The sequence below is a fragment of the Vigna radiata genome, chromosome 2 (genome assembly GCF_000741045.1).
Source record: "Vigna radiata var. radiata cultivar VC1973A chromosome 2, Vradiata_ver6, whole genome shotgun sequence".
NCBI classification, from domain to species: domain Eukaryota; kingdom Viridiplantae; phylum Streptophyta; class Magnoliopsida; order Fabales; family Fabaceae; genus Vigna; species Vigna radiata.
In genome coordinates this window covers 9,226,984-9,240,175 of record NC_028352.1, presented here as the reverse complement: position 1 = coordinate 9,240,175, position 13,192 = coordinate 9,226,984, and the positions used below count along the sequence as shown (strand labels likewise).

The following is a 13,192-nucleotide window of genomic DNA, read 5'->3' as shown; positions in this document are numbered from 1 at the left end:
ATATATATATATATATATACAATTATTGTTTCAAATATTAATTAAATTTTTAAATTACCTAATAAACTAAAAATGTATTTTATTAATTTAAAACAAAATATGAATGAGAATGGAAACAAACATAAAGGCAAAACGTGTGTGTGTGTGTATATATATATATATATATATATATATATATATATATATATATATATTTCTACATTTAATTTTAAAAATTAAATATTAGATATTCATACTGATTTGATACGGAGAAATAAAGATCGTAATTGTTAGACTACATTATGATAAAAGTTGGAATGTTGATTTTCAACCTAGTTTATTTTATGTGGAAAGTGACATTACCAAGAGTTAGATTTTATCTTAATTGATTAAGAAAGTGAAGTCACCAGCATCGTACTAATAAATGTTAATATTTGCTTTAGATGAGTTGATTCGGTCCCTTATAGTACTACTTAGTTATGAAATAAAAATAAAATATAGACAATAATATACTTGTATTCAACTCGAAACAAAAGAAAATATAAATAAATAAAATTTGACTCTAGAAAATTAAATTTAAAAACTTATATTTTTCAATTAAAACAATGTTCTTTTATCTATTAATTTATCTCTATTAAAATAGCAAATGATAAATTTACTTTCCATTTTTTTAATTTTAATTATAAAATTATCATGTTAATTCCAAATAACTATTCTTAACATTCTTACAAATGGATATTGAATAAAACAGTTAAACATATCCGGAATATTTTTTATGAATCACAAAGTAAAAAGTAAAATAAAAAATCATACATAAGAACACAACATGTTTATGTGAAAATAGAGATTATTATATTTTCAAGATTCATTTTTATATTGCAAGAAATTAGGAAAAACACATATAACTATAAAAGTAAATAATTTTATAATTTTATTGTAGATAATTTTTTTATTGTAAAAAAAATTGAATTTAAAAAATAATCTCTTAAAATACTTAAGAGCAGTTACACCAAAATAAAGAATCTTTTTACGTAATAGCATAGATGATGAATAAATTATTTATATCCATAATGAAATAAGATATAACAATAATTATTATTATTATTACTACGCTTTACTTATATAATTGGATTTCATGTGTAATAAAAAATAATAATACTTTCGTAGACTTAAATACAAAAAATTATTTTATCAGATACACTATACTTAAATAAAATTTTCTCAGCACCCTTTATTTAACAGTAATGTCATTTTAAGCAATTAGTGTAATTTACGATGCAAAGTTTCAATTAGTGGACTTTGAAAAAAACCACTGAGATTAATGAAATTAAATAAAATTATTTTTTTATTTTTTTTTTATTTTTGACTCCTGTGAAATATTAAGATCTTGTTCACTTAAATAGATTTGATAGAGAGTAATTAAATGAATTTGAGAGGATTTGAAGGTAATTTTTTTTCTGTTTATTTGAATAAATTTGGAAGTAAACGAAAATAAATTTGAAATTAAATTTTTTTAATTTGTCACATAAATTAAATTCTACACTAATTTTCATAAATTTTACTTCCAAATTCAAAAGAGTAGTTTTCTTTTAAAAAATTATCATACAATAAAAACATTTATTTTATGAAATAAAATAAAATGGGAATTATAAACTACATTATTTTGTGGAGAGCAGAAAAAAAAAACGACATATCTGACTTGTTCCACCAGTGAGATTGCCCTGCATAGATGATAGATCCGCAGAAGAAATGTCCATTAACATGTTGACAAAATAATCTCTGCAAAATTAGGGTTGGGAAGAATTAATTAGGTTTGGTTACACAAAAACCTAGCTGACTTAAACATAAAATGATTGCATTTGCAGATAGATAGAACGAGTGAGAAATTGAAAGCAGACTTTTTTATTTTGTCTCTCTGTGAGATGGTTTTGGAGAGAGGAGGACTTGTTCAAAATAACATTTTATTGGATATATAGGTATGTAGCCATCATAAGGTATCCAACATGGATAACATAGACGATTTCTCCTTCCCATAACCGCGTAAAAGTTTCCATCAAAACTTGCCAATTTTCTAAATTTACACGCTCAATCTCTCTGCCCCACCACCCTATCTTTTTCTCCTTCGTTTATACATATATATTCACCTCATTCCAATGTCCACAAAAGTAAAACAGACAGAAAAATTATGGAAGATCATCCACCTGGTTTTCGCTTCTTCCCAACAGAAGAAGAGCTTGTTGGCTTCTACCTACGCAACAAGCTAGAAGCTTCAAGAAATAATGCTGCTGCTGTTACTGCTGCCATAGATAGAGTTATTCCAGTTGTTGATATCAATGCCCTGGAACCATGGAACCTCCCAAGTATGTGTAATTCATAAATAAATATATATAAATAAATAAATAAGCAAACTTTTGTGCATATGAATTCACTCATTTTTGGTAAAATGGTTGTTTGCAGCACTTGCGGGGGAGCTTTGTCGTGGGGATACAGAGCAATGGTTTTTCTTTTCGCCTGGGCAAGAGAGAGAAGCCAGAGGAGGGAGACCTAGCAGAACCACAGCTTCTGGGTACTGGAAAGCTACTGGTTCACCTGGCTATGTTTATTCTTCTGATAACAGAGTCATTGGGGTGAAGAAATCCATGGTGTTCTACAAAGGAAAAGCTCCTATGGGAAGAAAAACCAAATGGAAGATGAACGAGTACAGAGCCATCTCCAACCCTGTCACCCCTCAGGTACACACACAATTGCAAATTCTTGGTGTCTTTCTCTTCCTAACATCACATTCACTTGTTTAATTTTGATGTTCGTTAACGTAATCTTTGATGTATGGCGTGTAGTTGAGATGCGAATTCAGCTTATATCGGGTTTATATCGTATCTGGAAGCTTTCGAGCATTTGATCGACGTCCATCAGAGACAGACGGAACAGAGTCACGTTTTTGTCAAAGTTCATCTCAATTGCGCCAACTTTCTCAGCTTTCTCAGCTCCCAGAAACTGGAGATTCAAGTAGCAGAAATTGGAACGAGGAACAGCTTCAAGAACCGTCATGGGAATTGGAATGGGAACACTTCAATTGGGTCGAACTCAAGAACTGAATGACTCGTTAAAATATGACATCGACCAAATCATAGATAATGAAACTAAACTATACCATATTTGTTTACAACATACGATAATCATATCATGTTAAGAACAAGTTTTGTTATTTAACCAGATAGCTTCTGCTTAGACGACACTTCCCACTATTTTTATCTAATTTCAACATCAATCCATCTATTTTCCACACCCACTATAGCCTTTGTAAATTATTATTATTATTATTATTATTATTATTATTATTATTATTATAACAATTAATTAAACATCAACTCATGAGTTCATGTATTGTTCCCACTTTTCTTTTTTTTTTTTCAGCTAAACACTCACTCAGCGATTTTGCTTTTGTTACAATCCTTCTCACGAAACTGTTTATTTTTTTTTTAATTTTATTTATTATTTATTTTTATTTAGTTGACAAAAACTAAAACTAAAATGTTTACCTTGTCCAACCAAACACCAAAAAACAGTTAAAAAAATCATTATGGGACTATTATTTTTACATTTGACAAAATATTGTAAGCACCTTACATTTATTATTTTATTCTTTATTTTATTCTTTAGAAATATAACCATTTTTCAATCATTATTTCTCTTTGGACATTATTAATGGAGAGATTAATGTGTCTTAACAATCAGATTTTTTTTTCAAGAAAAAAATTTAACAAAAAGATCTCAGTTTAATTTTCACATATAAAATTGTCATCACTTACCATAAGTTTTTGGATTTTATTTTTTATATAATATTAAACTTTTTTATTTTTGATCATGAGACTTAAATTTCCAACAAAAAAATAATTTAATATTAAAATTTAATCTCATTACTAAATTAGCTTCGGATACCGTTTTAAAAAAAAAGGACAAAATAAGAAAAATGTAATTTTTTTATATGTTTTATTTAAGAACGAAGTGAAAGTGGTATAACTATTTTATAATAAATAAAAAATAAACATTAACATTATTACTATTTTAAAATATTATTTTAGTTTCAAAATTATTGATCATTTTCATGATAAAACTTAATAAATTTCGTTATACTGCATAAATAAAATTTATATAATTTTACATGATTATAAAATAATTTAATAATTATGAGACAAAAATATTAGTTTATCGGTACTAGTCCTATTATTACATACTGAAAATGAGATTTCCCAACCAGGTCACAGCACGTGCGTTGAGTGCAGAACAAACCACCGTGTACGGTTGAATTTGTGTGGTCAACCTGATGTTATGATTCGAGATACTTTAATTTGGTTTAATGTTACTAAATTTAAAAAATACAAGTTTCTCTTGGAAAAACTATATGTTAATTATAGTTTTCATTTAATAAATAATAATTTCTATAATATAGTATTATACTTATAATAAATTTACATATTTTTAAATATTATTAGAAAATATGTTTTAAATTATAATTGAATCAAAATTTAAATTAATACCAGAATAATAAATCCATCCAAACTAATGTTTACTCAACCGTACTACTTACTTCACTGAACAATCGCCAACCTCGACCATAACCAAATTCAAAATTTTAACCTTACCCAAAAATAAATAAACAGATAATAGTAGATAATTGCTATATAAAATTTTATTTTAAATTGAAAATATATCCCTTGTTTATTTTATTTTCATTTTAATATTATGTTATATTATAAAGATAATATAATAACAACAATAATTATTATTATTATAATAATTAGAAAACACTTTACATTTAATTTTTTATTCTTTGTCTTTTATAAATATAAAAGTTTATATTTTTAATTATTATTTACTTCTAAAATTAGAGTGTGAATGTTTATTTGGTGTAAAAAAAAAAATTCCAAAGTTAAGTAACAGTAATAGGTACGAATTTCAATTATGAAGTTGTAAATGATCTGTTTTTGTTAACAACAATGTTGCCGTGCTAACCAATTCGAAGATCTAGCTAGAGAGAAAGGGAGGAGCGGCAGAGAACGATCTCCCTGTTCTTCTGGATAGCTCTTCGCCGATGGCGATATTCTACGCCTTGGTGGCCAGAGGCACGGTAGTGCTGGCGGAGTTCAGCGCCGTCACCGGCAACACCGGCGCTGTCGCTCGCCGCATCCTCGAGAAGCTTCCAGCGGAGTCCGACTCCAGGCTCTGCTTCTCTCAGGATCGCTACATCTTTCACATACTCCGATCCGACGGCATCACCTACGTCTGTATGGCCAACGACACCTTCGGAAGTGAGTTCTTCTTCTTAATCGTAGTCTTAATTTCATCGTTGAACGATCCGATTCACTTTCTGTTAGAACGTAGGATCTACCTAAGAGACGTGGCGTGTGTTAGATGCTAGTTTGAACTCTGTGTGAGTGAGATGCGCTGTTTTTCTTCGATGAAAATTTCCCCATGACCTATTTTTTAAAGCCAAAGAAAGCAGGATCGGAATTGAGAACGTGTGTAAGAGAGAAGGAAGAAGTTAAAAACCCTAGGGTTTGACCGGAGAGGAAATAGGCAGGGTTGGCCTTGATATCTTTAATTGTATTGTAGGCAATTGTTCTTTAGAACGGAAAGTGTTTGGATTTCATTGCTTTTTTGTAATTTGAACAAAGTTGTAATTGAAGTCTGCAAGCTTGTTTCTTTGTTGGTTCTTCATTGACTTGGAAATTCAACTGTTTTGCTTATTGTTTTTGTTGAGAGTTGTCTGTAGCTTCTACTGAATTTTTAGGACTGACATACTATTAATATGAGTTCCCCTGTTGTTTAAGATTTCCTTATATTGACATGTCTGTGACTTGTCGGTTGACAACTAACAATACAACACTTTTAATGCCTCTGAAAGACGCTTTGTAACTATAGAATTTAGGAATCATGTGAATTTTTTAATGGGATTCAAAACAGACCATTTAATCCCTACTTTGAATAAACGCCATGATGTCAAATATCTTACCACCTAGACATGATTTAGACTGTTTTTTATGGCCAAGGAACTGAAGAAAGAAATTGAAGAAAATGAGCGAGATTGCATTATTTTAGCTTGTTAAATTAGGGGAAGTCCTGTTGCTGGATAATCATATACACAAATAGAGAACTCCAAAGGAGTGCAGATTCAACCTTAGTCCAAGTGCCATCTCACGTACTAGTCTTTTACTGCAGCAAATGAACTTTTTTCAAAACCCAAGGGCTACCCTTTGTGTTAAGTTTCGTAGTTTGTGTCTTTTTAGCTTCCTCCTGCTTGACAATTCCTAATTTGTATGTACGAATGCGCTCTTAGACCACTGAGAAAATTTAGACTTTAATAATAGTGCTTCTATGGCAATCCTGGTAGGGTCTGTTTTTCGAGTGTTAATAATACGATATCATCCTCAATGCTTTATTACGTTTTAAGGTACTCCATGTTTTATTGATCTTGAAATTAACCATTAGTCTTTCTGCATGAAAAACCTTCCTGCCAATGCCTAAATGGATAGATTTAATGCTATCTCATAAAGGAAGAGGGGAGGGGTGGGGTTAAATTATGACCCTTTTAACTACATATACTTTCTTCTTTAATGCTATATTGACTTTTGAGTTAGAAGACGTTCTCAACAATTCTCCTCTCTTTACCAACTAAGTCCAAATTGTCAGCTTTGTTCTGAACAAGGAAATGATCAATGATTTCTAAATCTATTGGCAAGAAGTAATGATATGCTTATAATTGATAGAAAAACATATATAATCGTTTTAAAGGCATGTTTGATAATTGGTATAGGCTACTTTTGGGGAAATAGTCACATTCTTTTGACAGCTCTGTCATGAAGCTGACAAAAATAAGTGATTATTCCTCCAAAGGAACTGAACCAACCACACACTTTAACCTTTTAAGCCTACAATTGATAAATTTTCGCCTCTATTTGAAGCTCCAAATATCTAAAAACGTTTGTGAGAGAAAATAGATTTTGGTACTGTTTTTCAAAAATTCACCACAGACACAGTTCTTCAATCTAATCATTACTAGTCAAAGTTGTCAATTACTTTTTATTGTCAACACTGACTTAGGGATTAATATATAATCCGTGTCAACAATAACTATCATTTAATATTAACCAAATTGTATACTACTATACTGTTACATCTTTGTTACTGCTATGGTATGACTCATTTTCTCTGGATTCAGGGAGAGTTCCTTTCTCATACTTGGAAGATATCCAAATGAGGTTTATGAAGAACTACAGTAGAGTTGCTAATTATGCACCAGCTTATGCTATGAATGATGAGTTTTCAAGGGTTTTGCATCAGCAAATGGAATTCTTTTCCAGTAATCAAAGTGCCGATACCCTCAATCGTGTGAGGGGTGAAGTTGGTGAGGCAAGTACATTAAAAAAAAAAAAACTTTATCCCTCCCTATTTTTGTCTTTCTCCTTTATCCTCTCCCTTTTATTTATATAGCAGAGTAAAAAGGGAGAAATAAAGTTTTAGAATGTGATAGGGGAAGGTGTAATCTGTTTATATGCATCTTTGTTTTTTGTTCATAATTTTTCCTTTTTCATTGCTATGCAATGTAAGTGATAGATAGTTTTATCCAACATATAATCTGGTTATGTATCAAGTTAACAATAACTACTGATGTGGTTTGTCGTAGGGACCAAAGAAAAACACAAATGTCGTATATATGTTTGTGCTCCAGCTTTTTTATTCAACAAAAAATAAACTACATGATAAGCTATTACATTTGGGATTTATCTTTATAGAAAGTTGGTTAGCCAGGCAGAGGTGGTATACCTCTTGACTTGGAATGCTCCGGTGCCTTTATAAGGTGCTTAGGGAGTGATAGGGAAAAATGCTTCTTGGAAAAGTTATCTACCTTTTTCCTAGAAATTGTAGTGTACTAATTGATTTACAAGTATGTTTATGAAGAGCATTTGGATTTAGAATGTATATATGCTGTACTTTTATTTATTCTATTGATGTTTCACATTATACGTCTTGTCTGTTTAAGTCCCTTAGTTTCTCATAGATGGTGAGATTAGAACTTTCAATCTATATTACAGATACGCACTATCATGGTGGACAACATTGAAAAAATATTGGAGAGAGGTGACCGGATCGAGCTTCTTGTTGATAAGACAGCAACAATGCAAGACAGTGCATTTCACTTTAGGAAACAGTCGAAGCGCCTTCGAAGAGCTCTTTGGATGAAAAATTTTAAACTACTGTGAGTAAAATTTCTTTCATACGTTACACACAATAAAGTACAGTTTGGAAAGTATACATTTTATATCTGGGATACCAAAAATTATTTGGATTTAAAGTCACGGGGCTGACTTTCTTGACTGTATGCTTTTTGGTCTTTGACAGGGCCTTATTGACATGCTTGATTGTTGTTGTTCTGTATTTAATAATCGCTGCTTGTTGTGGAGGCATCTCTCTACCGTCCTGCAGATCCTAGTTGTCGCCCTGTCAGTTTATTTATTTTCTGAGCTCTGCAAGCGTCATAATCGTTCCTGTCAATATGTACATTGGAGGACACTTTAGTATTCCAGAGTCTACGAGCTGAGAGGATGAATTTGATAAAGGACTCAAACGGTTACATGTATTTTCCTTTCTATGTCGTTCCTGGTTCTGTATTATAGAAGTTCATACTGCGGCCTGATAAGGTTATCTATGATTATGGATCATCCTTCTGTAAATGTGAATTTTTAATATATTTCATAATCTAAGTTCAATTTTTTACGCATTAAATTTGAGTTGAGAATGATTATTTCCCCCCATTTAGTTGTGGAAGGTTATAGATTTTCACTGCAATGCTCTGATTTATTATGATAAGATAATCCATTGCCAAAATGATACACGTGTATGTGTGTAAACTTATTGGTGACGAATCTTGATAAAAGAAATTAAAAAAGCTATTGGATAGAAGGGAAAATATCGTTTGGAGAAGCCGTCTTCTAGCTTCAGAATAGGCAACAAATTAAAGCATCTGCTGTGATAATTGCTGGGTAAGGTACTAGGATTTGTTCGGCCATATCAAGAATGTCTGTCAAATCCATTATGTAGAATGAAATAAATTATGGCTAGGCTACTGGCAAGACGAAACTACAAAAGAGACTATTGATGGTGTGGCAAAATTGAGTTAGATTTAAAGAATAATGTGTGGCAAATCAAGCATCAGGAAATTCTCTACGATGATTTGGATGAGTCGAAAAAGATGTACAATTTTTGGTGCGAAGTTTTTGTTAGGACTTTACCTTTTTAAGTACTATAAACCAATATGGCTATCAGAAGTTGCTAATGATATTTTGCCCAAAGTAGTCGATCATCCTTTTATTTGGAAAAGACAATTTTCACAGATTGCAGGCACTCCCATTTGGGAATTAAGCCTTCCCTGCCTAGTTTACAATTCTAGTCTTCCTATGTTTCTAGTATAAATGGCATTCAATTCCAACCAAATATTTCTAAGTGAAAGCATTGTTAGACGTCAATATTTATCTTGCATGTAGTTTAAATAGAAGGAAAATGATATTTTAACACTATTTTTTAACACTATTTTGACAATGTACACGTGTCAAAATGTGATTGGACGATTTCAAATTAAAAAAGTTGAGACAAGGGTATGTTTGGAAGAAAAAAACCGAAGTTTGTTTTTTTAATTTGAAATCGTCCAACCACATTTTGACACGTGTACAGTGTCAAAATAGTGTCAAAAAATAGTGTTAAAATTTTATTTTCCTAGAAAATGATATTTTGACACCAATTTTTGACACTATTTTGACACTGCACACGTGTCAAAACGTGATTGGACGATTTCAAATTAAAAAAACTGAAACAAGGGCATATTTGAAAGAAAAAAACCAAAGTTTTTTTTTAATTTAAAATCGTCCAACCACATTTTGACACGTATGCACTGTCAAAATGGTGTCAAAAAATTGGTGTCAAAATATCATTTTCCTGTTTGATATTGTTAAAAATCATTACAAAGTGAACAATCATTATTTTTTTATACTATTTTGACACTGCACACGTGTCAAAATGTGATTGGACGATTTCGAATTAAAAAAGTTGACACGTGTCCAATCACATTTTGACACATGTGCAGTATCAAAATAGTGTCAAAAAATGGTGTTAAAATATCATTTTCCTTACGCCTATGACCATATTTTCTTTAACTGCTGAAGTTGTCAACAGTAATGGCTCTAGCCTTTGAGAAATTATTTCAGTTGAACGCGAAATAACATCAACCCTGATAGGAATAACATCGCCTGATTCTCAGCCTCTGGCTATAGATCAATGTTTTACATTATAACAATGATACATCAAGCATTACCAATTTTAGACATCTATACCTACCTGTTATTATTTCTCTTCACTATTATTTTTAAACAATTTTTTTTTTTTACTTCCATTTAGCACTATCTTTTATTATTTCTTTTTTTTCTCTCTTTTCCTTTAAATATCCAAAAGTTATTCTTGTTAGGATCATTTTACTTTTTTATAAAGAGTTAAATACTAGTAGCCGGGTGTTAATTAACTTTTTTTTCTTTCCGTTTATATTGTGACTGATTTCTCTTTGATGACAAAATGTGGTGAGAACAAAAATATAACTATGATAGATAATATAATGTGATATAAAGAAAAATGATAAATGTAGTTTATGTACCTAACTGTTACAACTAAGTAATAAACGGTGCAAAGCAAAATGGTTTTATAATATAGCATGAGTTTCTTCCGTTCATGATTCTTTTGTTTTAGTTCAAGCAACTTAGTTATATATTTTAAGTTGATAATTTATACAAATATAGTGTAAGTGTGAGATTGAATACAAGAAAAAAATGACCAATATATAAAACTAAAATTAATTTATTATCTTTAAGATTTTAGATTAAAAATAATTAATTGTTGCTCAATCTCAAATTGATCCTCAAAATGAAATTTGTTTAGCATTTCCTTGAATAGTTTGTTAATGCATTTCTTCTTTTTTAAGTCCATAATGTTTGGGTGGTGAAGACAAAAATTAAACATTGTTATCAGTTATAAATTTTTTTGAATTAAAAGTGACAAAAATATTCATGCAGATATAATAGTTAATAATATCTAAAAAGAGTATTAATGAATAATGGATAAAAGTAAAAGTAATGTCACATCAACTAATGTCTGCTTTTATAATTACCTCTTTTTAAAAGGGAATTAATTTTTATGATGATAGCATGTGATTACATAAAATGACAATATTATAATATGGTTATGTTAGGTACACAGAAAAATTCTCATAATTGCAGAAAAAAAGAGAAAAAGACAATTATAAAAACATACATAAGTTGACGTGGCATTACTTTTATCATGGTGATGATTATTGTTTCTCTCATGAGCAGAACCTGTAGCAGCACCATATAGAGGGAATGTGCTTCCATCTTCTTGGTGTGGCAAATTTCCATGCTCACCATTACTACCACCGTGCGTTCCCATGCTGCTTGCATGACCAGATCCATGTCCTCCGCCACCAGAACCAAATCTCTTAACTGATGTTACCATATTTGTTGAACTTGTTACAAATGGAGTATTTGATAACCCTAATTACAAATATATTTGTTTTTAATGCAAAAAAGTTTTAAAAATATAGATACCGACAAATTATTTGTACATATGATTAAGATTTTTGTCTGCTAAATTTTCATTGGTTTCAACAATATAAATTCTATCCACAATAAAACTATAAATGTTATGTTAAATTTTACTAACAAATTTTATCAAATATTTTTAGGCTTAAACCCTTTCTTGGTCCTAATATTTGTGTAAAAATATCAGTTCAGTCCTCAAGTTTTGAACTGTCTCAATTGGGTCATAATTTTTGTAAAAATGCACACATTTTACCCCAACCGTTAACTGATCTCAAACAGCGTTAAGTTTAGCTGACGTGGTATGCTGATGTGTTGGCTTAATCCTTTCGTGATCCTCATATTTGTGTGAAAATCTCAGTTCGGTCCTTAAGTTTTGAACTGTCTCAATTGGGTCATAATTTTTGTAAAAATGCACACATTTTACAAAAATTATGACCCAATTGAAACCGTTCAAAACTTGAGTTTAGGACCAAGGAAGAGTTTAAACCAATATTTCTATTAATCCGTTAATAAATTTTATTTGACGATAAAAATTTGTTCGTTTTGTGAAATTTTGATATATTTTATTGGAGTAATTGTTGAATGATGATGACTAACATAATTCCATGCACGTTTTATCTTATGTATTAAACATTAATTCTCTTCATTCCCTTCACTATGTCCAACCACGAATAATAAGTATTTTGTCATTAAAATTTGACTATTTAAAAATGTTTTATAAAATTAAATAATGACTTCAATCAAACCAAATTAAATCATAAAAACATTAATGAAATTAATTAATAAAGGCACAACGTACCCGATAATCCTTAAACAGCTATTTTTTTTTTATTAAAAGCAAAAATTTGGTTACTTTGTTTTCAAGTTGAGAATAAAAAAAGAGTAAGAATTATGTTGCTTGCACCAAAATAGAAAATGTATTATATTAATACAAGAATCATCTTAACACAAACATTCTAATAAATTCCAAACTGAGTCACCTTTTATTTAAATGAATCAAATAATTAATATTTTCTTTTTTTTTCCATAATACAAAAGTTAGAAACCTTAGATGATGTATATATTACAAAAATTTCTCACAAAAAAAATATTTGTTTTTCAATATCAATTGGGTTTAAATTTATCAATAAAAAAAAATCAAACATGCCGTAAAAGAAGTTAATAATAAGTTGAATCACCAATAAAGTTTAAATAATCACAAGTATAAAAAAAAATGAGAAGGAAAATACCAATATTAGAAGAGTTTATTTGGTGTTCTGAATTGACAGGAAGAAGATGATGATGAAGCAGTAGCAGCAGCAGGTAAAATAACTTCACATGGTTCATAATGTGTTCCATTACAAGCAAGCTTTGCTTTCAATTGGTTTTTGACATCAACATTACATTAACTTCCATTATATAGCATGAGTTTCTTCCATTCTTGATTCTTTTCTTTTAGTTCAAGCAAATTAGTTATATATTTTAAACCGATGAATTTATATAAATATATTGTAAATATGAGATTGAACACAAGAAAAAATTGAGCAATATACAAAAATAAAATCAATTTGTTATCT

General features: G+C 29.8%; 2 protein-coding genes across 2 annotated transcripts; both read left to right on the top strand.

The window, feature by feature from the left end:
- The first annotated feature begins 2,082 nt into the window (after positions 1-2,082).
- On the top strand, positions 2,083-3,263 carry LOC106755917 (NAC domain-containing protein 90). The gene is made up of 3 exons (XM_014638148.2): positions 2,083-2,339; positions 2,437-2,711; positions 2,817-3,263. The coding sequence occupies exons 1-3, from the start codon at positions 2,165-2,167 to the stop codon at positions 3,072-3,074; spliced, it is 708 nt and encodes a 235-aa protein (XP_014493634.1). The 5' UTR covers positions 2,083-2,164; the 3' UTR covers positions 3,075-3,263.
- A 1,690-nt stretch (positions 3,264-4,953) lies between these two features.
- On the top strand, positions 4,954-8,763 carry LOC106776460 (vesicle-associated membrane protein 714). Its single transcript, XM_014663927.2, has 4 exons — positions 4,954-5,288; positions 7,199-7,389; positions 8,073-8,236; positions 8,380-8,763. The coding sequence occupies exons 1-4, from the start codon at positions 5,072-5,074 to the stop codon at positions 8,468-8,470; spliced, it is 663 nt and encodes a 220-aa protein (XP_014519413.1). The 5' UTR covers positions 4,954-5,071; the 3' UTR covers positions 8,471-8,763.
- Positions 8,764-13,192: the final 4,429 nt, after the last annotated feature.

What these genes read in the sequence shown, in the direction of transcription:
- LOC106755917 (XM_014638148.2), top strand. Translation starts at nt 2,165, where the DNA reads ATGGAAGATCATCCACCTGGTTTTCGCTTCTTCCCAACAGAAGAAGAG. An exon ending in GGAACCATGGAACCTCCCAA is followed by an intron (nt 2,340 to 2,436) that starts GTATGTGTAATT and finishes GGTTGTTTGCAG; the next exon opens with CACTTGCGGGGGAGCTTTGT. An exon ending in CCAACCCTGTCACCCCTCAG is followed by an intron (nt 2,712 to 2,816) that starts GTACACACACAA and finishes TATGGCGTGTAG; the next exon opens with TTGAGATGCGAATTCAGCTT.
- LOC106776460 (XM_014663927.2), top strand. Translation starts at nt 5,072, where the DNA reads ATGGCGATATTCTACGCCTTGGTGGCCAGAGGCACGGTAGTGCTGGCG. An exon ending in GGCCAACGACACCTTCGGAA is followed by an intron (nt 5,289 to 7,198) that starts GTGAGTTCTTCT and finishes CTCTGGATTCAG; the next exon opens with GGAGAGTTCCTTTCTCATAC. An exon ending in TGAGGGGTGAAGTTGGTGAG is followed by an intron (nt 7,390 to 8,072) that starts GCAAGTACATTA and finishes TCTATATTACAG; the next exon opens with ATACGCACTATCATGGTGGA.